The sequence below is a fragment of the Melanostigma gelatinosum genome (assembly GCF_949748355.1).
Source record: "Melanostigma gelatinosum genome assembly, chromosome: 20".
Taxonomy (NCBI): domain Eukaryota; kingdom Metazoa; phylum Chordata; class Actinopteri; order Perciformes; family Zoarcidae; genus Melanostigma; species Melanostigma gelatinosum.
Window position 1 is genome coordinate 5,641,272 of NC_136653.1, and position 24,352 is coordinate 5,665,623.

Here is a 24,352-nt window from a genome sequence, read left to right on the forward strand (position 1 = left end):
TATATGTTTAAGTCTCAAACTCTAGCTAAATCACTGTCACAGCATGTGCCCAATAATTTCAATACTATTTTTATTTTTATTTTTTTTACCTTCCCCGAGTAGATTTGTCCACATATTCAAATCTAGACTAAGCTAGCCCCAAAACACAGATTCAGAGCTAATTATGTCTAAAGCCGCAAAGCCACTTAAAAGAACCGGCAAACGGGCACAGCGGCCCTGTAAACTCCTATTTGCATACACTCCAGAGAGGCAGACTCTCAGAGAGAGGGTGTTGATGAAAGGAGACGTAGGTAAGCAACGAAAGTCTGCTGAGATAGAAATACAAATCTCCGCTGCAGCCCGTTTCTATTTTCAGCACCAAACAATTCCTGGAAATGCAGACTGCTGGTCCCGTGTGTGCCACAAGCTCTGGAAGTTTGATTTCGGGTGCTTAATCCTCCACCCTGCTCTTTTTAGCAATAGGATTGCACACGGATTTAGAGAATTTGCTATTCTTCGTTTGAACACGCACAGCTGATTTCCCAGTAGGCCTCATTCTGTCCGTCCCCATTTTTTTAATGAAACATCAGGAAGAAAGTCGGTCAGAAAAACAAAATGCGGCACTCCGGGTCGTCGTCTGAGCATCCAGCTCCCCTGTCTGATGTGCTCCCCGAGAATAAATGCACAGATGGAGGCTTCAGAGTGGAGTCTGCGCTCGAGTTCTGGCTGACACACTGATTAGCTCAGTGCTGTTAAGGCATCACAGAGCCGGTCAGTAAGCAGACACGACTGGTATACATTAGAAATAGATTCGGCATGTGTTCTTCATTTTGACTCCCATGTTTGCCTCTTTCTGTTCTCCAGAGACGCTGGAAGTCCAGAATGTGTAGTCAGCTCGTCGTAGAATTAAGCCTATTGTCAGCTTCACTAATCAGACTGAATGCTTAAAAGCTGTATTTGTCAAAATATAAATATTGGCCCTAAATGACAACAAGGTAAGAGGTTGTATTAGAAATTTGAAATTAAATGAATCAAGTATACCATTGCAGCACTCACACGATCTACGTGTCAATCTGCATTTCCCTCCCGGGAGGCAGGATCCAATGAGAGCTTGATTGGAGTTTTTTGTGTTTTTTTTACATTAAAGATAGACCGATGAATCGGCCGGGCCAATATGTCTGCCTGATATTAGCTTATTGTGCACATCGGTATTGGCGTGTGTACATTATGAGGAACTTTTAGCACAGAAAAGCCAAATATAGGTTGAAAACAACGTCACCGCTACACAATCTGAGCTTCAGAGGGTGGTGACGGTTACTGTGTTGCTAGAACATCCGTCAAGCTTTTCATTTTAGTTTAGTATCACAGTTACTGATTCACCACTCAAAATACTGGATTCATTTGAAGAAGTCATTTTCAAAACAATGGGTTTCTGCTTCCACTAAAATCACAAAAGAAAACATTTACAAATGAAGAACAAAGATTTAGGTCACATACACCAAATTTCTCCTCAGCATCACGTTGGGCGTTCTGCCGTGTGTGCGTTTAAATAGTGCATGATGATTTCAGTTGACACTAACACACGTGTGATTCATTAGGCTGTACAGTACGTGTTTGCGTGTGGCCCACATACGGAGGAGGAGGGGGTCTGTTTTTGGAACAAATCGTCCTCCTACATGACACTCTTCATACAGTGTTGAGGGCGAGCAGCGGATTAGTCACTACACTGAAGCAGATGCCACTACATCAAAGCCGCTCTGAAGAAGAAGCCAGACTCTTATGTGGACGGATATGCAAGTTGACACCACATTTATTTATTTTTTAATACAAAAAAGAAAGGACCTATTAAATGTAGGATAGACCGAGAAGGGAGTTTTCTTTTTTTTGTGAATCAGGTTGAACTTATTCTTTTTGGGAATGGAAGACTCTATTAATCTTAGGGTGTGGTATGGTTTGTTTGTGTGTGTGTGTGTGTGTGTGTGTGTGTGTGTGTGTGTCAGGGCCAGAGGAAGTGTGACCCAGAATGAGTGGAGCGAGTGGAAGCGAAAGAGGTGAAATGACAGGAATTTCCTTTCCATAGAAGAGGCCACTACAGGTCTCCTCTTCCCACTTAACATGCAGCCAGCGCTGTGTCCTACCTCTCCCTCCCTAAATCTCCCTTCTTCACCTCAGCCGTACAGTGGGAACACTTCTTGCAGGCCAGATGTCAGATGTGCAGCCTTTGCGAAACAAGTGAACGGGTTGAGGGATCATGCCTGCTTTATTTCACACCCATTTCCTGTATTTGTTGAAGAAAATTGCCTGGGTCGTCTTAAAGCTGACCTTGCAAAAGTCCCTCATAGTCTTTCAGGTTTATGGACCGTTCAAGCAGAGTAACATGTAATATTAAACCTTATTCGTGAAAGAAGTTGCTGACACAAATGTAATTGTTTAAAAGAGGTATGATAAAAGAAGAATCAATAAAAAAACTGTGTGTGACATGATTTGGCAAACAATGAAAGGCCATAATATTTTACCTAGTTTTTCCCCCTCCCTGCCTTTTGTCATTCCACCTCTCTCTTGCAACACGCTGCTCTTCCAGTCACCCCCCCACCCACTTCCTCCGGGTACACCCCACACCTCCACCAGTGATGAAGAAAAGCACATCCTGTGGTCACAGTGGGGTCAAAAACGTGCTTTTTAGCCTCACTACTTCATGGCAGCAAGGGTTTAAAGAGAAAACATATTACACGTTTTCTACATTTTTTACAACATTATTACAGTCCTTCCAAAAGTATCCTAAAGTTCAGGTATTTGTTTGGCTCCTTTGGGTTTGGAAACTTTTAAAAAAAGGTTTTACTGTGACTCTGTAGGTGCCAATTTGCCCACGAGTCGTTGCTGTTTCTTTTTCTCTCTGCCAAGTCCGTTTGCTAGTGCTGCAAAGTACCTCTAAGCAAGGGCAAGGAGAATTTGTCACCATGTCTGTGTCCTGCTTTAAATTAGGGAAACATCAACATCAAATACAGTAATACAAGACAGCAGGTTATTGCCTGCCATTTGTTACAAGGCTTCTATCTGTCCTTGTGAATCTGCCCTTCTCGTCTGCTGCTCCCGGAGGGTAATCCCAGCTGTTACTTGTCCGTCTCCCCCTAATTTGTCTCTCTCTCTCTCTCTCTCTCTCTCTCTCTCTCTCTCTCTCTCTCTCTCTCTCTCTCTCTCTCTCTCTCTCTCTCTCTTGATGTGCAGGCAAACAGTTCTGGGTGTTTAAGGACACCGTGTTGCAGTCCGGATACCCCAAGGACATTGCCCAGTTCGGCCACGGCATGCCGGCCCAGAGCATCGAGACCGCGGTGTGGTGGGAGGATGTGGCCAAGACCTACTTCTTTAAAGGGGACAGGTGGGTGCGAATGGACCAAGAGCGCTGTTTTCACAAATGATAAGGGCCCTTTAAAAAAGCTTTAAGAGTTCAGAAATATAGCAGCTGGAAGTCCAAAGAAAATGGCAACTCTAGTGGGGATAGTCGCTCATTTGGTGTTTGGATGATGGCAGTGGAGGTCATATATGTCTGGTCGACATATCTGATTGACACTTTTGTATTGCACTTCCTTAAAGTTGGGGGACTTGCAAGAGACAGATTAAAAAACGAATGGTCTGACGTGGTACTAAAGTAGAGATGCACCGATACTGATAGCGGATATCGGGGCGATACTGAAACAGCTCGATCGGATATCGGTTACATTGCGGCCGATTTATTAAATTCTATTCTATTTGTACATACTATATACATAATATACTGGAGTTTTAACTCCTGTTTAAGTTTTGAACAATAACAATTCAATACATTTTCATCTGTGTTTATTTGTAACATTTAATTTTTACAAAGTTAGAAAAGCAAAGCCAGAAGTTTGGCTCAAACATAAAAGAATGATCCCAGTCACCGTACAGCTTAGTAATTAAGCACCGGTATCGAATCAGTACTCGGTATCACCCAATACCTAAAGCCCAGGTGTCGGTTCAGGACCAAAAAAAGTCAGATCGGTGAAGTCCTGAAGATACAAGATATGAGACGAAATACCATCGCTTGTCAGTTTGTGCTTTGTCTTCCCGCGGCTCATCCTTTGTCCCTGTTCAGGTACTGGCGTTACAATGAGGAGATGAGGACCATGGACCCCGGCTATCCCAAGCCCGTCACAGTGTGGAGAGGTGTGCCTGATTCGCCACAGGGGGCCTTTGTCGACAAAGCCAACGGTACGAGTTGTCCTGCCCGATATTCCGCTTTGGCAATAACAGCGCTCTCCGTGTGCCAAGCCGTATTGATTTCAGCCGGTCACTGGCATGCGCTGTGCGGAAGGTAAACTGGGGTTGCATTGATTGAAATTTGCCCCAGTTATTATATCGAGTCTCGGCGGGTGGCACACTTCCATACATGCGATATCAGGGGAAACAGGCGGACAGAGTGTTCGTGGATAGCAAACGAAGATGAAAAGAGGTCAGTTTTGAATTGTTTCCCCAGCAGAATGTTCCAAACTCGGTCCACCCTGCTCAGGGTGCCATAAGACCCAGTTGGAGTAGGATTGTGGCAAGCAGAAAGGACAAGACCACCGCTGGGCGCTCATTCCGGTTTAAGCCAGTCGACCGGTCGCCAAGGGTTGGGGGGGGGGCGGGATTTAAAGCTCTCAAAGAGCTCACCCATAGGTCAGTCAGATGGTGTGAAGAGGGGAAACAGCTTTTCTCATTGGATGCATAATACCAGGTGGGTTTTTGGGCCTGGTCTTGGCGTGGCCCGGGTCGGAAAAAGCAGGACAGGTGGCGCTGAACGCTCCGGCCATCTGCTCAGTGGAGCCGCTGCCAGATCCGTAGCCCGGGTGTGTCTGCGGGCCGAGGCCAGGTGGAGCGGGCATCATTCGGAGCGTGAAGGGTGGATCGATATCCACGGGGATGATGGGTGTTTGTGTGCATCACATGTACTCCCGCTGGGGAAAGTATCGGCCTGCGTCTATTTGGCAGGCGAGCTGTTTGCAGACAGTGTGTCAAGTGGCACGCTCATAGCATTGACCCATATAACCAGGCGTAATTGAGTCTGCTGCTGATGATGATTGTGTGTGTGGAGCAACACACTTCAGAGTAAGGGGCCCCAGGGCGATGTTGACCGGTCCCTAGCACACAATAGCTCAGGCTGCCTCACCTCTCCTCCCCTCTCTTACTCCTCACAGCACTGTGTGTTAGTGTTCAGGAACCCCATCTATCTGTTGCTTCATCGGGATCCGTCAATCGCTAAATGACTTTCTTTTTCACTTCACTTGTGTTCAATGCAGGAGAAAAGTGTGGCAGAAGCTGCTGCCAGATTGAAAGAAAATCACATTACATTTTTTTTCAGCTAGTCACAATACTCAGCTGAACTCTAAATGAGAGTTTGGTGGAGAAATGGTGAGTGTGTGTGTGTAGACTGTGTTTCATTGTCTATACAACCACATGTTGCTCAGACTGTACCTGGTCTAGTTTTGAGGACCAAGCTGGGACTCTTCATGAAAGGAAGAGCAGTGCAGAGTCAAATTAAACCGAGGGAATGGTTGTGGAGTCAGGCTTAAGCATAAAGACTGGGTGAAGGGGTGAACAGTGAGCCGGATTCACCCCTGCTCCAAATCTTTATGCTAAGCTAATTGTTTGGCTAAGCTAAACTCAAAGCCAGTCAGTGATTTCCTGCTGCTCATGGATTAATTGTAAGATGTCCGTTGTAAGAGCACACAGTCTGCTGGCCACCAGTAAACACCAAAACATGAAGACAGAGATCGAAGTTTGAACTGGGTTTTCTGCTGTCAGAGGACTCTGGACTTAAAACCATTCATTTATTTTTTGATACAGAGAATGCATTTGATGAAAATGACTACTAATTTTCATTTTAGATTTTGTGAACTTTATGTACTACACCAAAAAGATGCATTCTGTAAAATCTTTTAGCTGAAGATATCTGTCCCCCGGGGTGAATACATATGGACCTTTCCATACTTCTGGATTAAATTGTGGCAAGTACAACAAACCAAGATCGCAAGTTGTTGCCTTTTTTGAAATGCCAAAATAGCGATGTGGACTCGTTCCGAGGACCATGAAAAGTGAAGAGTCTATATGAGGGGAATTTGTATGTAACATAACAAGTTCCTTCCATGTTTTAATTTGAATTTGAATAAGATGTGAGGCCTTTTCAATTGTTTGGATTTGTTGCACACCGTTGCTCCTGTTCCCTCTACCAACTTCCATAACTCCACGAGTTACATTTCTGAAGATATTGAACCCTAAGATGCTTTTTAGGGGGCGAAAATAACATTACCTGGGGCAAAAAAAAAAATGCGATCTTCAAAATTCTGTGAAAATATTTTACAGAACTTATTTTTTTAAGTAGCGTATGCATGACGTTGAAAGAAACTCTAAAATATAAACAGAAACCTCTCTGATTTGACACGCCATGACCCGATAGCTAGCATGGCGTCATCTGACTGTTAAGTCTGAGCATTTCCTTCTCTACTTTCCCACAGAAGAGTGAGCATGACTGATAAACCTCCAGAAACAACATGTTGAAGGGGCCAGCGAGGACGAGGAGAGCTTGAGAAATCAGCCAGGCTGTCATGCTCGCTTTTACACCGAATATATTCTCAGTGACTCGCAGGCGGCACGGATGTTTAGTGTCCACCCAAAAAGAAAACTTTTTCAAACATATAGCAGTTTCAAAATAAGCCGCAGGAAAAAGTGTCATTAAGCTTGATATTGTTACTCATTATCAAAATGTTTGCCGGTATGTGTTTGAAAAATATTTCTTAGCTTCTGTCACCGTTTTCATTGCTCTCCACACAAACACAGATGGTGTGTTTTCCTCTCGGGGAACAGTGTGTAAGTAGACTCATGAATTGTGACAAAGGGACAATTGCCCCCACAGCCCCGTAAAGAAAGAATGTGACTCTTGTGATTTGAAAAGCAACACAGCAGATGACATCTGTTGTGCTGCTGTGTGATATTAGCTTTGGGGTTGGGCTCCTGGTCGGGTGTGTTTACTCTTTTATGACCAGATATAATTAGTCCTGAGGGACAGTCTGAGACGTCTCCGCTGAACAATAGAGCTGAAACGGAGACAATGGCTCAACAGCAGAGGAGTAGACTCAATTGTTTTTGAGGTGCACTTGCTTCACCGGACTGGCAGGTTATTGTCACTTTGTTTCAGTTCAATCGGCCCTTTTTTGTTTGGTTTTTCTGGTGAAAAGAAAGGCAGAGTTTGTTCCGTATTTTAACTAGAAACTAAACCCTCTCCCTAAATCAACAGTGAGCTGAACTATGCTCAACTTGGAGGTTCTATTGTCTCATATTTTATACTACCCTGCTACATTTTTACAAGGAAGTATTTTATTCACTACATTTATTTGACAGCTCTAGGTACTAGTTACTTTACACGTTAGGACTTTACACAGAAAACACACGTTTGTCTTATACAGTGGGATGCATTGTCATAGATTTCACTACCCAACACAATATACAGTAGATACCATTAGCTAGATTAGCAATTGCTGGATCGGTAATTATATTCAAATAATATATATACAAGTTTTAAAAGGGCCAATCTGCTGCATAATAAGTACTTTTACTTTTGACACATAAAGTACATTTTTGCAATACGACTTGTGCACTTTTGTGTGGTTTTGTACAGTAAGCATCTACTTTTAATGGATTATTATTAAACAGATTTTGGTACTATTACTGAAGAATAGAAACATCCATTGGCTTTGATATTTACGCATTCTGCCAATAAGACACTTGAATCTGGTGACAGACTGAACCAGAGAGGGGAATTGACACACTGCTTCTCAGCCTCTGTTCAATTCAATACAGACAACAATATACTCACAGGTTTCTGTTTTGTCTCTTGTCCTCCCCCCGCCCCCAGGTTTCACCTACTTCTACAAGGGTAAGGAGTACTGGAAGTTCAACAACCAGTTCCTGCGAGTGGAGCCGGGCTACCCGCGCTCCATCCTCAAGGACTTCATGGGCTGCGACCTGACGCCCATCGACCCCGCCCGGCCGACGGCCGACGACGGAAACTCGGACGTGGTGATCGAGCTGGACAACGAGGCGAACACGGTGAAGGCCGTCGCCATCGTCATCCCATGCGTGCTCGCGCTGTGCCTGCTGGTGCTGGTCTACACCGTGGTGCAGTTCAAGAGGAAGGGCACGCCGCGCCACATACTGTACTGCAAACGCTCCATGCAGGAGTGGGTCTAAAACGTTGGGTAGAGGCGTGAAGGTGGGAGGGGGGGGAGGGAGCGAACGGGAGAGACAGGATGACAGCCCCCACCTTCACAGAGGAGGACGGTGGACTTCGGACAACGCCACGCGTCCTCCTTTTGGGTGATCTGATACCTTCGTTCAGACCCTCAGAACCTGTCGGCGGCCCCTCACACGCAAGGTGGCCCCGGGACCTAAAGTTGACTCCGCTAACCCTCAGCCTTTTTAACAAACAGCGGAGCAGAGGGACAGTGTGTGGAGGATCTTTGCCTGATATGACAGTCAGTCCTTGTAGAAACAGGAGGATCAGTATCACTTTGTATCTCAGAAACTTGACTTCCTGTCCCCATTCCTCTTTTATTTCTTCGCCAGACTGCTCTTAATCAGGAGGAGGACTCACACGGAGACACTCACTCTTTCCACAGGGCACTGCATCGTCATCCGTCAATCAGGTTGTTGATGAAACAACACTTTTATATTTTCTCGGTGCCCCGTTGCTTCATATTGCGCTCAAAAGATAAACACGAGTTAATCACATTACCAATCTTCAATCCCTTTTCTGTAGTTTTTCTTTTCTTTTTTTTAAATTTAGATTCTTTTATTTTCAATCTTTTGAGTAAGGAGGTACTCGCCGTTCCCTTTAACACCCTCCTGAGGAAGAGACCAAACGAAACCAAATAAAATCAATTTCTCTCCAAAGAGGATTACATTTTTTTCCCCTGTTTTTCTTTTTTGTCATTTCCGTTCATCCTTTCTTCCCCTCTCTGGATCCTTGCAGCGATTAAGAGTCAGGGAGCTCTGACTGTTGTGGCAGTCTGTTTGAGACACAGGGGCCAAATTATTCTGCAATATTTTAACTCGCCTTAATTATAGATCATACTACTTGTGCTTGGTTTTTGCTGTTCTTGGACTTGTTTTCTTTTATTTTTAAATTTGTATCCCGCTTTTGTCTTTTATTTGTTGTTTGTAATTGGTATTTCATGGTTTTTATTACATTACCCAGAGTTCTCAGCACTGGTTTGCTGAGCCATTTTGGACAGAATATACAGTAGGTTCAGCCTGTATTGAGAGTAATGTATTGTCTCGTAAAAAGGATGTTGGAAGGTTCTGGAGCAAAGCCACTATTTTTGTGTTAAGATATTTGTTACTGTTACTTTTATCATTTCCATACAACAGAAATCAGGCTAATTATGAGCTTGAGCGCTTGGTATTGGATTTGCTGATGTTATTCTTTGTGTCCTCAGCCCATATTCCCCCTCAGTGTGCATCCAACATGGTCATTCTGAATGGTTATTTGTGAATGGACAGACCATTTCTTAAAAAGAATCCTGTTGACTGCCTTGTTTGAGAGAGCTCACAGTTCCTAGAATGCTCTTGTCTCCTGACTGAGGACCCACAACGTGAGACACCGAGTCAAGATCAGTGCCTGTGTCAACGTGCATGCAAGCATTTACTATACATCCAACCGGTTCTGCTCAATGCGGCTTTGGAACCCCTCAAAAGCTGAGGAGGAGGTTTCCTCTTGAAAATACTGTTTGCATCTATTTTTGTACATTTTAAGTGTACCCCCCCCCCCTCCCCTTACCTCCAGGTACAATTGAATACAGGAAAAACCTTCAAAAGATTTAAGTGGTACATTGTGGAAATCTTTGGGAGATCTGATGGGTAATTGGCAAATCATATTGGATTCAGCAAACATGTAGTGTCCCCGCTGTGACAGCGAGCGGTCTTTGAATGTGTGTCTGTTTTCATGATCACATACCGGTTTTTCTTTCTTTCCTGTTTTCTGGTCAAAACAAATTGGACATCTCACAATGACTTCTTTGTGTAAGACTTTGGGACAACGGGGAAACGTGTCCTGACAGAATGAATAAATTGATCAACATATGATTAAGAGCTGCCTCCGACCTGTCTGCTCATCTTTTAACTTGTATGTAGAGTGTGTGTGTTGAGTGCTTACTGTACACATGTGTTCCCCACATCTGATCTGGCCGAGTGTTTGCTTGTGGAACACGATGTGCACAATACAGTGTGGTATTGATTTGGTTTGAAACTCCGACAGAAGAGGGAACTTGAACACCCAGCGTTCCTGTCAAGCACTCATGTGTACCAACCACTTGAGCCGATGGTGATACCCAAAAAAAAGGATTTGTATTTATTGAAGATCCATGACACCACAAAATAATTAGGAAAAAAGCAAGCTTTAAGCGAGATGCTAACTCCAGCATGCTAACACGCTCACAATGACGATGCAGACGTACTGATGTTTAGTATGTGTCATGTTTACCATGTTCGCCATCTTAATTTAGCATGTTAACATGCTAATTGGCACTAAATACAAAGTAAAGCTGAAACTGATGGGAAGTATTGAACTAATTTAAAGTTTACCTGATGATTCCTCTAGAGTTAAAGTTATTAGGATTTATTCTCTGGGCACTACGGATAGCTGGACAAAATCTGATGGCAATCATCCAAAATGTTGCGATATTTCAGTTTCGAAAGTACTGAACAGGCTGACGTTGCCATCCTATGGATGCTGCTAACATTTCTTATTACACTTGTAACACTGGGACTAACTAGCTCTATTGTGCAATACAAGTTCAATGATGTTTCTTTTACAAGCTTTGTATTCTTTGTGTCTTCGGCCCACTGCAGGAGCTCAGTCTGCCAGCTCCTGCCAATCAAACAGACACCGACACCCCTCTCCAGCAGACTGATATTCAACTAAATGTGATTTCAGTTGGATTTTAAGCAACTTGAAAAATGTCTGAAACCAGTGTTGTGCAAACAGTGCAGACAAAGGCCAACCTGCAGTGCACAGGGATATTGGCTCGAACTACGGTGAACTCTGAACTCCAGAAATAAACCCAGCAAGCAGCAGGAAAGAAAAAGAAAAAAGTGATTCAGAGATAACTGTGTGTTGATCTGGGCCTGAGAGCTCAGCAGTCCATTTGTGTGCTGCTGTATTTTTTACTGCAGATTGAATGTGAAACTGGAGCCGTCTACGGCCTGTTACTGTTTATTCTAGCTTTGCTGGGACACATTTGACATACAGTTTACTTACAACAAAGAAGGTGAGGTCAAGCAAGTTTACTGACAGCGGTTTCTAAATGTGTGTGTGTGTGTGTGTGTGTGTGTGTGTGTGTGTGTGTGTGTGTGTGTGTGTGTGTGATGAAATTACACTCTTAGGGATAACACTTCATCGGTTCTCATCACAGGACTGTTCAGTGGTGAAATTGCCTCTATGTTTTTGGACAAAGGCATTATATGCCCGGCTATGTTTAGATCGGTGCTTTTTCCTGAGGCTCTTACTCATTGTCTATTCTCGCTCCATTTCTGTAAATACAGAGTGTGTGTCCATGCGCCTATTTGTGTGTGTAGAATGTATGTACCAATCCTGAAGCAGTAATACAAGCAGTTTAAAAGTAAAAAAAAAAAAAGAAAGTCAGTCAGCACTCTTTCTTGTGTGCCCTGAGCAAAGTGCAGTGTGGGTGTTCAATAAATAACAAGTTTGTCTACAAACCCCATGTTGCTTTGCCAGCCTCGGTGTATCGATGCCTCGGACTCTGGCTGGCTGGCTTCCATGAGTGAATCTCTTTCTGCATCTTGGTCCCGTGTGTGTGTGTGTGTGTGTGTGTGTGTGTGTGTGTGTGTGTGTGTGTGTGTGTGTGTGTGTGTGTGTGTATGTGTATTTGCAAGCATGTCAACCTCATAACTGTAGCCTGGACAAACCTTGTGGGCTAGGCTAAAATATTGGTGCTAAACTGACCTCCACTGGCCAGGGCTGTTTTTCTACGGTGCTATTTTTGTCAGCCCTCCTCTGGCTGTCAATGGCTCAAAAACCAGAGTGATTACAACGGCAACCAAAGTAATACATTTTCATTTAACCCGGGTCCTTACGGTGCACTGCTTAATGGCCCTTCTTAAGGACCATATATCCGACTGGCGGTTATTAGCACAGGGGTCAGCAGGGGTCAAGCTGTTGCTTTAGCCCGGATGAAAAAGGTTAAAACATATAAAGGAGACACACACACGAGTAATGGTTGTTAAGGCCTACTTCTAGGCTACTGTCTTTTGCAGCAGCGGTCAGTGAATCATCCATATTCAAAGATAACATTGTTTGCCTCCACTCTTTTCTCTTTCTATTCTGTATTTGTTGGATCATTATGTTCATTTCATGGCATTTATTGCAAGTAGTCCTAGTTTTTTCTGTACGACAACTCAGCACCTCCTTGCCAACTCACTCATTGTTCAAAATTGACTGTTCACTAAACCCCTCCTCCGGCTGTCCAGTCTCTCAGCAACAGTGTGAGGCATGGTGAATAGTGTGCTCTGACATACGATACAATTGTTAGGATGTCCGGCTAACTAGCTTACTACTGACGGGACAGTAGTAAATGAGCATTACAAAGCCAAACTGAACAATATAAACAAACTAGGTTACATTTAGTTTTTGGGGTTACAGAGTACAAAAGTACCCGTCCACAACTAGCACATCCACTGTGTGGTATTTCCTCTCTGCGTAGGCCGGTCCTGAATGCAACGTTTGGGCTAACATTAGCAGTTCTGTGATGCTCTTTATTGGATCGGGGGAAGTTTAAGCAGTCCCAGCCAAGGTTGTACCAAAATTAACATGTTTCCCAAACACATTAGTCCTGTAAGCCTCTTGCAACATTAGGGAAAATACGAACAACAAAGCAAAAAGCTATCCTGTCTTGTCCAAGTATGTTAGCTAAGCAGCTAAACACAGTTGTGTTCGAATAAAATTAGTCTGACAATACATTTTTCTTTTTTAGAATACTACTAACTAGGTTTACACTGCAATACAAGAGCAATTATTTGTATTTTCAACCATTCCATGGAGCTAAATTGAGCTGAGCCAGCTAGCTGATCAAATCTGCTCGCGATAGTTTCAGCGAACAAAATTGTCGGGTGCCGGCCAGAAATGAGAAGCCGTCTGAAATCTACAACAATCCTTGTTTCAAAATTGACTATGAATGTTGAGATCACAACCACCGTTATCTTTATGAATTCCGTATAAGCCGTGCAAGAACAAAAAGCTTGACACAACAACTATGGAGGGTTAGGGTTTAGCTCACAGTCAATTGACCTGTCCAGTCATGTCATCATGCTCAGAGAGGCTCTCCGATGACTTTCCATGTCTCTGTATCATCCTTCTGTTCTAGGCCGTCTTTGGGAGCTCCGCTCTGTCGATCAATAAATACATTTGAAAAGATGTTGCCATGCATCCATGTCCTGTTCATGCCCGTGTTCACGCATGTGTGGTCGTGTCATTCCCTGCAGGAATACAGCCAAGTTCACTCATGGAAAAAGTTACCGATGATCAAGAAATGCCGGGTCTTTTGATACACTTTTCTTAAACGTATTAATTTGCATATGAAAGAAGCATACCTGGGATCTAAAATGTATTATTTATTTGCCAACTTTTGTCACTTTTTTATATTCACCGCTTGATCATATGTCAGCCTTTCATGTCATTCCTCCCACATCCATTCAGAGATCCTCTATCATTCCTTCAAAGAGCTGAACTGGGCCTTGCCATGATTTTTTTTCTTCTTTTTTTGTTGAGAAGTAGAATAGTTTCTGTCACTATGTGGAGTGTTACAGATGAAAGCCATATTCCAATCTTCTTCAGGTCCATTCAAAGGCAGAGAGCCATCTCCCCTCGTACAACAAAATAGACCCTCTTCATATTTCCGCAGCAATAAACCCCCTCTGTAAGGACGCAATAATTCAGATGAAATGAGGATGAAAAACTATGATTTCTAACACAGCACCATATTGAATGTAAGAATCAATGACACCTCTCTGCTGCAAAACACCGGGCTCTGCATCTACAAAGAAATACCCACTTCTGTGTCTGCTGGCCTGCTCGGACCAGACGGGCCCGTAATCGGTTTCCAATTTCTATCATTCCCATCATTGGTTCCTAATGGATTTTCGTCCGTGCACCTTCTCCCTGAAATAAAACCTGCATGCATGTGAAAACATACCCAGCTCATATATATTCCAGACACTCAAATGAGACATATTGTGCTTTTGTTGAAAGTGTTTCTGCACTGTCGTAGCAGTATTAGATTCTTCTTTTTCTAATTGTTGACATTTTGTTTAGATTTCCCAGCATGTTTTGACTGAGAGCGTTCTAGTTTCTGGTTCTCCAGCTGTCTCCGGCACTGCTGCTATGTGTCCTATGTTCACCTCATTAACTTCAGTGGTATGGGGCTGATGGATTGAGACACAAAGGAAAATACTTAACACTTAACAAAGAACAAACATAAATGAAGTAAAGAAATAGTTCTCTTCTGTACTTTCACTTGCTCCCTGTAGCGTCCATTTGCTATCCCTCCCAGTAAGCACTGGGTTTAATGGTAATAAGGGCACAATATGGCACAGACCTACAATTTAGCTGATGAGCTTGGAGCGGCAGGCATTATCTTACTATGTAGATTAAGGTAATATAGATTCAGGCAAAGCGTCGAGGACCATCTGCTGCATTACATACTGATACTGATTTCCCTTATAAAAGCTTCCCCACTCTGAGGATTGCAGTATATAATATCAGTCTGGCAGTTATATTTGAAAAGAATGCATTCTCTGAAATGCATTTCGTATACAGTACACCTGAAAGAAATCTCCTTTCACCTTCTTTGTAGTGATGTGGTGGCTTGAATCACAGAGGTAGATACCACACAACATGCCCAAATGAAAACAATACTATCTGCATGGCTTTATACCTACAGTAAAAGTATGGGTTTTTGTGAACTTACCCTTTAAATTGTGATTTAAGGCAAAAACAAAATATAGTACTTTACTCCTCATGAAGGGACACTCTCCAGTACTTCAATAGGTAATGGAGTCACAGAACTCAGCTGACTCATGTTGTCAGCCTCACACATCTATTGTACAAGCCCCTGTGGGCTTATTTTTCTCTCGTCCTACACAGGTCACAAGTTCATATTTTGTAGGGGTCGTCCTGAGAAAAGCAGCCTCAGGAGGTTCCGTGTTGTCAAGCGGTGGTCTCAGGTGGCCTTGGCAGCCGTGCAAACCTAAACTCACAGAGAAGAATTCGCACATACGACCCTGAAACTGTGCTCAAGGTTAAGTTCAACTTTTACTTATTGTTGCTGCTGGATGAAAATGTCAACTTTGCAATGGCCCAGAAAAACCAGCCTTGACCCTATGTTGACCTTATCTTAACCGCAATGCATTTTGTGTTTCGAAGCTTAAAAATGTAGAAAAACACCAACTGTCGAGGTTTTTCAAACCCAAAACCGAGGTTGTATCTGATGAATGCTTCAGTATGTGCTTTGCAGTGTCAGGCATATTTTACTGCTAATTGACCATCCAATAAACCCCAAACAGGCTATTGTCTAATCATAGCTTAGCAACTGTAACTAGCAAACCTGTCAGGTTTAAGCGGTGTGCATGAGGATCCGGATCCGTCTATAAAGAGAATGGAGGGTGTTTTTTCTTTTGTTTTTGCCTTTCCCAAACCAAAAATAGAAGAAAAAAGTGTGAGGAATAGATTAAACAATGTGCTCGCACACATTAGCATGCCCAGCTAACTAGCTTACTACCTACAATAGCACCCTAACCAGGCTTTCTTTCTAGGCCAAAGCATTTAATACTACTTTGTTTTGTAGGGTTACAGGTTATGTTAAGATGAAGCCTAATTTGTGGGTTATTAGCGGTAACTAGCGAGCTAAAAGTAAAGTGGTTAATCATCTTCATGTGATTAACGTTTCTTCTTCAAAAGTAACCGAGACAACTTTTTCGGAGTGTAAAACTCTCCATCCTCTAATGAAATACTGTTATGAGACAGGTATGCAGGATAACATCTCAAGTCAACACGTTGTCAGCGGCAGACACTGCGGAGAAGGTCATGACTGCGTGAGCTGCGGCGCTGCTTTCAGCGGCTGCTGCAGATAGCATCTCTGCGTGCCAGGCTGCAGTCCCAGAGGACTTGTCGTCCGTGGCTTTGCCCTCCGCCGTCCTCTGCCTCTCTGCAGGACTCTCATTAGTGAAGCAAACACATTATCCACGCTGACTTCCATATAGACGGGAGGAAGGGGGGAGACGGAGAGCAGGAAGTAATGATCCGCAGTGTCCAGGTAACATTAGCTCCATTAATCACAGCATTGATTGCTCAGCTGCAGAATGCAATGGCCCCTTCCCTGTCTCTTACACAAGAAGCAGTTATGAGCTCTGGAGACTGGAGCTATGGTGAGCTATAAATAATACGTTTTGATTGTGGAGGAATAATCTTTGCTGAAAAACGTCTTTGTTTATCCGGAGGCTCCCTTCTCGGTGCTGTTTATGTTTTTCAGTCTATGGAGGAGCAGTCGATACCTGTCTCCTTATAGATTAAGAAGAATTGGGCTTGAAAACTTCCTCCATCCTGTCCTCATTCAAAGAAGTGAGACTCAACAGCTATTTGCCAGAACACTTTTAAATCTCACTTTCTGCATCACCACCTTTGTCCTCTCCGCTGCCTCTATCAGATAGATTTTCTGCCAGCTTCTTGACCCAGACATTATGAACTGTTTTAAATGTTTTAATTGCCAGATTCCAGAGCGGTAGCCAGAGAGCTCTCTCTTTGATTGATAGACACCTTTCAGAGAGATGTCTGAGATTTCAAAATGGAGAGGCTAGAGGCTCTCACTATGCATAAACTGACAAATACCTGTAATAGTAAAAGAAACCCTATTGTTTTTTTCCAAACCCATGACAGATCGCAGCCTCTTTAGAGCAGAAATACTATAGCAGACATGTAGGTCTGTTTCATTTGACAGCTTGTGCAATGCAACAAAGCCAAACAGTTGTACCTGTTGGACGAAAACCTGTTTGTTGCCTCACTGCCAACAACCTTGTGTGTGAAACAAGGTGGGACAGAAGATTGTTAGTGAGAAATCACTTCCTCTGAAATAGAATACCTTCCCTCTTTCAGGAATAAAAGGCTTCTGATGCCTCTTTAGATACACATTTTTACTTTTAAATTATGGGGATTCTGTCGAGATCTTTGCACGTTTTCATCGCTCATTGACAGTCCAGCACCTAGAGGACTTTAATTAAAATTCGGCACGCCCGACTGACATGCCACCACTGAACATGGAGCCATGAAACAAGTTCAGTTACTTCTCTTATCACCAGTGTTTGAACCTCGGCTGAGATGACTTTTGAAAGCTCCCTCCAGAACCAAAGAAGACATTATACAACTGTTTTCACTGAGTCGTGATGAGTAGACCGAACTTCATGTGAAGAATCGGTTGGTTGCCCTTTTACAAAAGTTGCGCTGTGACTGCTAACAGTCTTGCATCTTGAACTTAACAGAAGTACACACACAAGCGTGAGAACATCAGAGGAGCAAAATATATCACTTTATTTTTTCCTGCACTGATTTCACAGCTTCCTCTGACAGTGATAACGTTTAATCAGCAGGAGACATGGGATACAATCTCCTCATGTTGAACACTACCATTTATGAGGACCTCAGCTACAAATCTGCTAAATCAACACACCCCAGACATTTCCCTCCTTTTTCCCCCTCTTTGGTGATTATTTTTAGTGAGTGGAAACTCAGGCTCAGGAAGTGTTACTCATTTTTAAACAGTCCAGAGAGGCCGGCTGCACAGCTACCCACTGGCACTCCATCTCATTTGCTTTCCCTTTGCTTCGTCTGAAGCATCGATGTGAAGATAATGCGAGGGGCTTGCTCTGGACTTTATTTTGGTGCTGCAGCCATGATGGACCCTTGTTTGTTTCCAGAGACAATTTTCTTTTCTGTACTCAGCAGAAATGTACTGCAATTAGAGATTAGATCTGTGGGACATTATCTACATCTTTAATGTCAAACATAAACATTTTACTCTCATGAGTAGACTCCAGCATTAGGATTAGGTCTCGAAGGAATATGCCGGGTCGAGGACGTGGAGGTTAAAGTAAGATGACAGCAGGCTGCATGAGACAAATGACTGTGGGAAACACAGGGAGCTCCATGAAGCAGTCAACCTGATGTAAATGGCTCTTTACAGAGGAAATGTGGGCTGTGGCCTCGAAACGCAAAGTGCATGTTATGTATGCTCTTCTGTCTGATCGCAAAGGAACTGACGTAGGGCAATGAAGGGTACAGCCGCATGGTGTTGTGCTTACAGGATGTATGGTCAGTGGCCTGAACAGCCGGAGATATGTTTCTGTGTATGTGTGTGAGTGTGTCTGTGTGATGTGCATGGCTGTGCTGTCAGAATGACTCATGGGTGTCCTGGTGTGTTTGTGCATGGGAGTTTGGGTTTGGCTGCGGTTGCTGGGTCACACACACACGGCTTACTCACGGCCTTTAGGCTATGTCAAAAATGATATATATATATATATATTAGGGGTGTAACGGTTCACAAAATTCACGGTTCGGTACGATACAGTGGAGCCATGGTTCGGTACGTTTCGGTACAGTAGAAAACTATAAATGCCAGAGAAATGTACTTGATTTTAAAATATATTTATTCATTACAACTAACATCATGAAGTTATTCTTTGACTTTGAACAATGATGGAACTATACCTGAGTGACCCATCTTCTGGGGTGTCTTCTTAGCAACACATAAGCATAAAAAACAAAAAGTGCTCCTTAATGTTATGTAGTATTGTTACTTACAGCTTGCAAAAGAGATTTTTAATCTCAATGGGACTACCTGGTTAAATAAAGGTTTTTAAAATGTATTTAAATTTTTTATTTAAATTTTTGTTTTTATTCAAACGTATTCGGTTCGTCATGCGTACCGAACCTCGTACCGAACGGTTCAATACGAATACGCGTACTGTTACACCCCTAATATATATGTATTTTTATATATATATATAAGCTTATATATATGTAAGCTATACGGTCCATAGAGGCTCCATCAGGTCAATTTACAGACAGCAGATCACGTCAACAAACACTTGGAGCGTTACTTGGTGTGTGAACCTGGGGAAAGAAGATTTATGACTGTTTGGAACTGGCCATTTTCAAGATTTTGAGCAGACAAATAAACTTTACTTGTATATACACATATACACCAGTGGTGGGAGAAGTATTAAGCTTTTTCACTTCAGTAAAACTGTAATACCAAAGTGTAGAAATACTCTGCTACAAGTAAAAGTCGTGCTTTTTTCAAAAATGTTCTTAAGAGACCTAAAGTACCTAAAGTAAAAGCACTTAATATGCTCAATTTCCCATTATAATCATTTATGCATTAATGTGTACATATTTTTAAAGTCGGTAAAGGTGGGGATCATTTTAATTACTTTATAATGCTGGGTAGTATTGAGGATCAGTACCTATTTTAACCTATAATAATACACAATAATGAATGTGTTGATTATGTTTTGTATTAGTCATCTAAATCTGAGGAGTAACAGGCTACTCTATGTAAGAACAATTTTGAGGCTTGTAGGCTACTTTATGAACCATGTTTTTATATATTATACTCCTACACCACTACATTTACTTTTTACTTTTTCCTTCATATATATTTTCAACTAATATTTAAAGGTAAACTACTTGAGTAAATGTACTTACTTATCTATACTTTTCACCACTGATATAGACGAGCAGATTCCATTCACTAAGGCAATCAGTGGTTTACACATAACAACTGAAATACATAAATAAAAATAATACATGACATACATGCAAATAACACTCAAAATACAAAAATATATATATATATATAATTTAAATTACTACAAAACAAACAAAGAACAACAACAAAAAGATATACTGTAGATGCAGCAGGCCTGCCCATTACTCTCCCTACTAAAGTGAGCCACCCTGACACTTGACATAAGGGACTTGTGGAGACGCAAATCCAATGCACCCCTCTGTATTTGGTTTGGACACCGTGAGGCCTGCTGCTGCACCGCTCACCTTAATACTGCAGCAGTATTATCAAACAGTAATACTGTACAAGCCAGCGAGCATGCTATAATAACTCTCATCGGGGATGCCAGGACCGCTGCTTCACTTCAACGAGCTAAGTGTCTGCTGCTTGTGTTTACCACTCTGTTTAAGGCGCTTGTTTGCTGAACAACACAAGACTGTGGACGCCAGTTAACACGGTCGCACGATATACCGAAACACCTGTTTCATGTCGCCGTTGTCCCGCCGTCCTGAGGGCATATATTGCGTTAGCTTCCTGATAGTTTCTGATTTGAAGTCATGCTATCTGCCTATAGACAGATAGGCAGATGCAATTACTGCAATTATGTGCAGTAATTGCATCGGTATTTGCACACTTTGTGAGATGTTTTTGCTGAGGCTGAGCTCATTTTCTCTTTGGTCATTGGTGACATGCGCATTACTGTACGGTGCTTTCAAGTTTGGTTATTCAAGTGTGGTTTTGTTATGTAACATGACAGTATTTTCACCTAATTAGTTGTGTTGTATTACTGTATGTATTCTTGTATAACAATATGTTTCCCTGTAATATCAGTGTTATTGTAAAGTCAATAGGCTATGGCTTTTTTCCCATTTAAGATTAGTTGTCACAACCACATTTTCTCCTGATACTTTATATTCAGCTAAGCATTCGATATTATTTCAACCCAAAGCTGTGGGTTTGTGTGTCTGCTTTCTGTACCATTCATCATATTTAATGTATACTGCGTAGCTCCTGTTCTGTAGTTTACACTGTTGCTACACTCATTGACGTTTGTTCAAGCTAGTGTAAATGAAGTCTTATCTACATGTTTAAGCCTTCTGCTGCACATCAGATAGATCGCTAGGATAAGATTCAACCACCTCAATTCACGAGATAGTATTTCCCCCTCATGTTCTAAGATGCCCAGCTGGTGGGGATGCGTAGTTCCTTAGGACATTATTGATAGCTGTATTGATGCCAGTGCTCATCATTTCACATTTGGATGCCTCCCTCCATACATTTTGTAGAATCTAAAGAGACTTAAATGGAGACAGAAATGGCACAAACCAATGTCTGGTTTTGCTGTACTTTCAGAAGAAATAAAGTAACATATAAAATAAAACAATTCTTGAGTTTCTACGCCATTGTCCCCCCTTTTCCTCACCCTGGACTTCAACTGTCCCCTCATAATCATTCATCTCTGACAGCTGATGGTGTACTTCTTCATGTCATTTTTATCCTGTAAATCATATTTAGTTTATAGATTATATTGTGCTGCTTTATAGTGGCTATTATTTTGATTATACATTGTTTGTGTCAATGGTAGCATTTGGATGGACAGGACTCTGAAGTAGTTCTCTAGTTTTTTAAGCAATAGGTCAGTAGCATCCAGTCACATTGTAGCGCGTCCGTTGCTTTGAATACCTGATTTGACAATTGGGCTGGTCGTCTGGAGAATGTGCTCTTTATGACGAAACCACCTGGTGCAATTTTGCTCTGGATGAAATACGACCAGGACATTTATGGGGATCTTCGCTCTGATGGCACTCTTTAACTTCGCTTGATAAAGCTCGTTAAAGCTCGTTAAAGCGCGTTAGAAGGGACTCAATGTGATGTTATCGACGCCAATATACTGGCTTCAAAAAAAAAAAGATCCCTCCTGCCACTTTCAAACTCAACTTGTTCACCACTTTATGAATTGATTTAAGACTTTATAATGGGATTTTTTACCATCAATGATTCAGTGGCAGGCGTGATAAAACTATGGCAACGCGCCACAGATGGCCCTTTTGTAGGGGAAAACATTAAACTACCACAAAGCGGCCCTTCATAGAGGCTCCACTGTACGCTGGCTGCAACTCAGTGTTGTCACCTGTACGGCGAGGACAAGGAAAGATGTCTATTTACAGTATAAACCAGAACTGTGGAAATGTGCTGCTCAGCAGACAGTGTGTATTTATTGCAAGCGCCTGTGTTGGCGGTGAGTAGCTGTGGCTCTCTGACATAGTTACTTAGCAAACCCTGTGGGCTCAGACTATCTATCCCTTTTACAGGGAAGTCATTATAGAAGTGGATTATACACGACAGCAGAATCTCATTTCCAAACCTCTCAGGAACGCGTGCTGAAACGTTTGGATTCAAATTCTGGGGCAAAGCTTATTCCAAATATGAAACATAAATTTGCACTCAATGTGAGATGTATTGCTCAGTGGACACACTCGACTATATTAATTCAGCCTGGACTGCGAGCGAAAGCCTCAGACCTTACTTCTTGTTTGATAACTGAAGGCATCTCAGATTAGGATTTGATTTAATCTCTCTTCTAATCCCACCGCACACAGACACCTCTCAAATTTATGAGATGATTATCCAGCCGTCTCATTTCCCTATTTCTCGTCTGCTTGGGAATTAAGCCCTCAGTGATGTCAAGAAAGTGGATTACAAACAGTGTACTCAAACACGGGTCTAAATGTGTTCAGATGCTATTTATGTTGGTTATTTTAACAGGTTTTTATAATAAATCTGACATCGGGAGGTTAACTAAGGGTTGCCCTTCATTTACATTGAAATATAAAGAATTGTTGTTAAATGAAAACACTTTAACCCCAAAATGTCATTTTTTTTTAACAAATCACCTTAAGCTTGACCTATTTTTTTTAAATTGAGCCAGTGTTTGAAAGGATTTTCCAGACTTTGTAAGTCTTGACATGAATTGAACCAGAACTGGAATGAAGCAATGAAGTCGACACAAGATAACGCTACAATACGGAAACACGGCTAACCGTTTGATCTGTACGCCTCAGAAAATAGGGGAAATGCACTTAAAGGTCTAGTGGTAGCGTGTAGGAAAACTACGCTGGCTGACTTGAAAATGTGAATGCTCCTATCTAGAGCCAGTGTTTGGTTTGTACGTTCTGGGCTACTGCAGAAACATGGCAGTTAGGAGCCATGTAGATATAACCGGCTCATTCTAAGGTAACGAAAGCACAACAATTCTTACTTTCATGTGATTATTCCTGTTTCTGGATGGTCCCCCTCTTTTGGGTGGGAATGGCCTCCTTGATAATTATCTGACGCCTCATTGACTCCTGGTCGATGACCTCTGACCCCTTCTCAGACCACGCTGTAGTTGTTTTTCATCCGGTGTTCACAGATATCTTGTCAAGCTCAAAAACGCAACGTGTAGTGCGGGTGTTTTAGTTTTAGTTACAAATGAAACAACTTGTTAGATTAGATTAGAGTTCATGAACGCTGACCGGGGGTTGTAAAAAGGACATTTGATATCATTTAGCCTCCACAATGACCATGATTGATAACTGTAAAACTGGAGCATCTACATTATATTTGCCTGAGCCTCACTCAATCCTGTTGTGCTGTTGCAATATTGTTGAGCATCGTAATAAAGTAATTGCCTTTATCTTAATCGGGTCATTCCTTCACTTGAATGCTTTCAGTGGTCACACAAAGTCCCCATCTCTCTCTTATTGCCTTCATGGAAATTACTTCTATAATAGAGGCTAATTAAAAATTGTACTAATTCTAACACTGAATGTAGATCTTATCTGTGATGATCTGTGCATTGCGTCAAAAGCAATTAAGGAAACTGGATGGGCTACGTTGGCTTTTGTTCCCCAGTCAGTTTAATTAGTGTGATGGAAAGTGTAAGAACCAGGATCTAAATGCCATTCAGCACAGAGCTCACGGGATGGAGTGTGCTTTGTGCAGTCTGAACAAAACGGTTTGTCTTTGTCCGTTATTTCAAGCAACACAAATGGCTATTTGGTAATACTTTGCTAGGGCACTGTGGATGAAGAGTTACTCTAAAAGCGGGCCTGAAAGGCCAAATATTAAACACATTCATCATTTGCATGCTGTGATTGAACATAGACTCTTAAATAAACACATTTACTTTATTTCTCCCTTCAGTCAGAAGGGAGAAATAAAGTGAACGCTATAAATACTCCAGTCATGTTCCTACTTTTACGTATATGCTCTAATAACTTCACTGATATTAAAAGAAATAGCACAGATTGTCTTATTGGTCAAGAAATGAAGATATAAAATCTAATATATACAATAAATTGTAATATTTCAATCCTGGAGTATGTGATCTGTATACATATTCTCCTTGAACAAGATGTTCACTCCCACAGTCCTATCTCTCTGTGGCTTGAATAATTCACTCTCACTGATTCCTGAGGTTGTGGCCACTG

At 42.2% G+C, this 24,352-nt stretch overlaps 1 protein-coding gene across 2 annotated transcripts in view; it reads left to right on the plus strand.

Moving 5' to 3' along the window:
• mmp16a (matrix metallopeptidase 16a (membrane-inserted)) overlaps positions 1–8,220 on the plus strand; it is a gene marked incomplete at its 3' end in the record, with an annotated part of 79,379 nt that extends 71,159 nt beyond the window's left edge. For both annotated transcript variants that reach the window (XM_079291964.1, XM_079291965.1), the window contains 3 exons: positions 3,205–3,355; positions 4,091–4,206; positions 7,886–8,220. In XM_079291964.1, coding sequence (XP_079148090.1) covers positions 3,205–3,355; positions 4,091–4,206; positions 7,886–8,220 — 602 coding nt within the window. The remainder of the gene's footprint in view (positions 1–3,204; positions 3,356–4,090; positions 4,207–7,885) is intronic.
• Between the last annotated feature and the right edge of the window lie 16,132 nt (positions 8,221–24,352).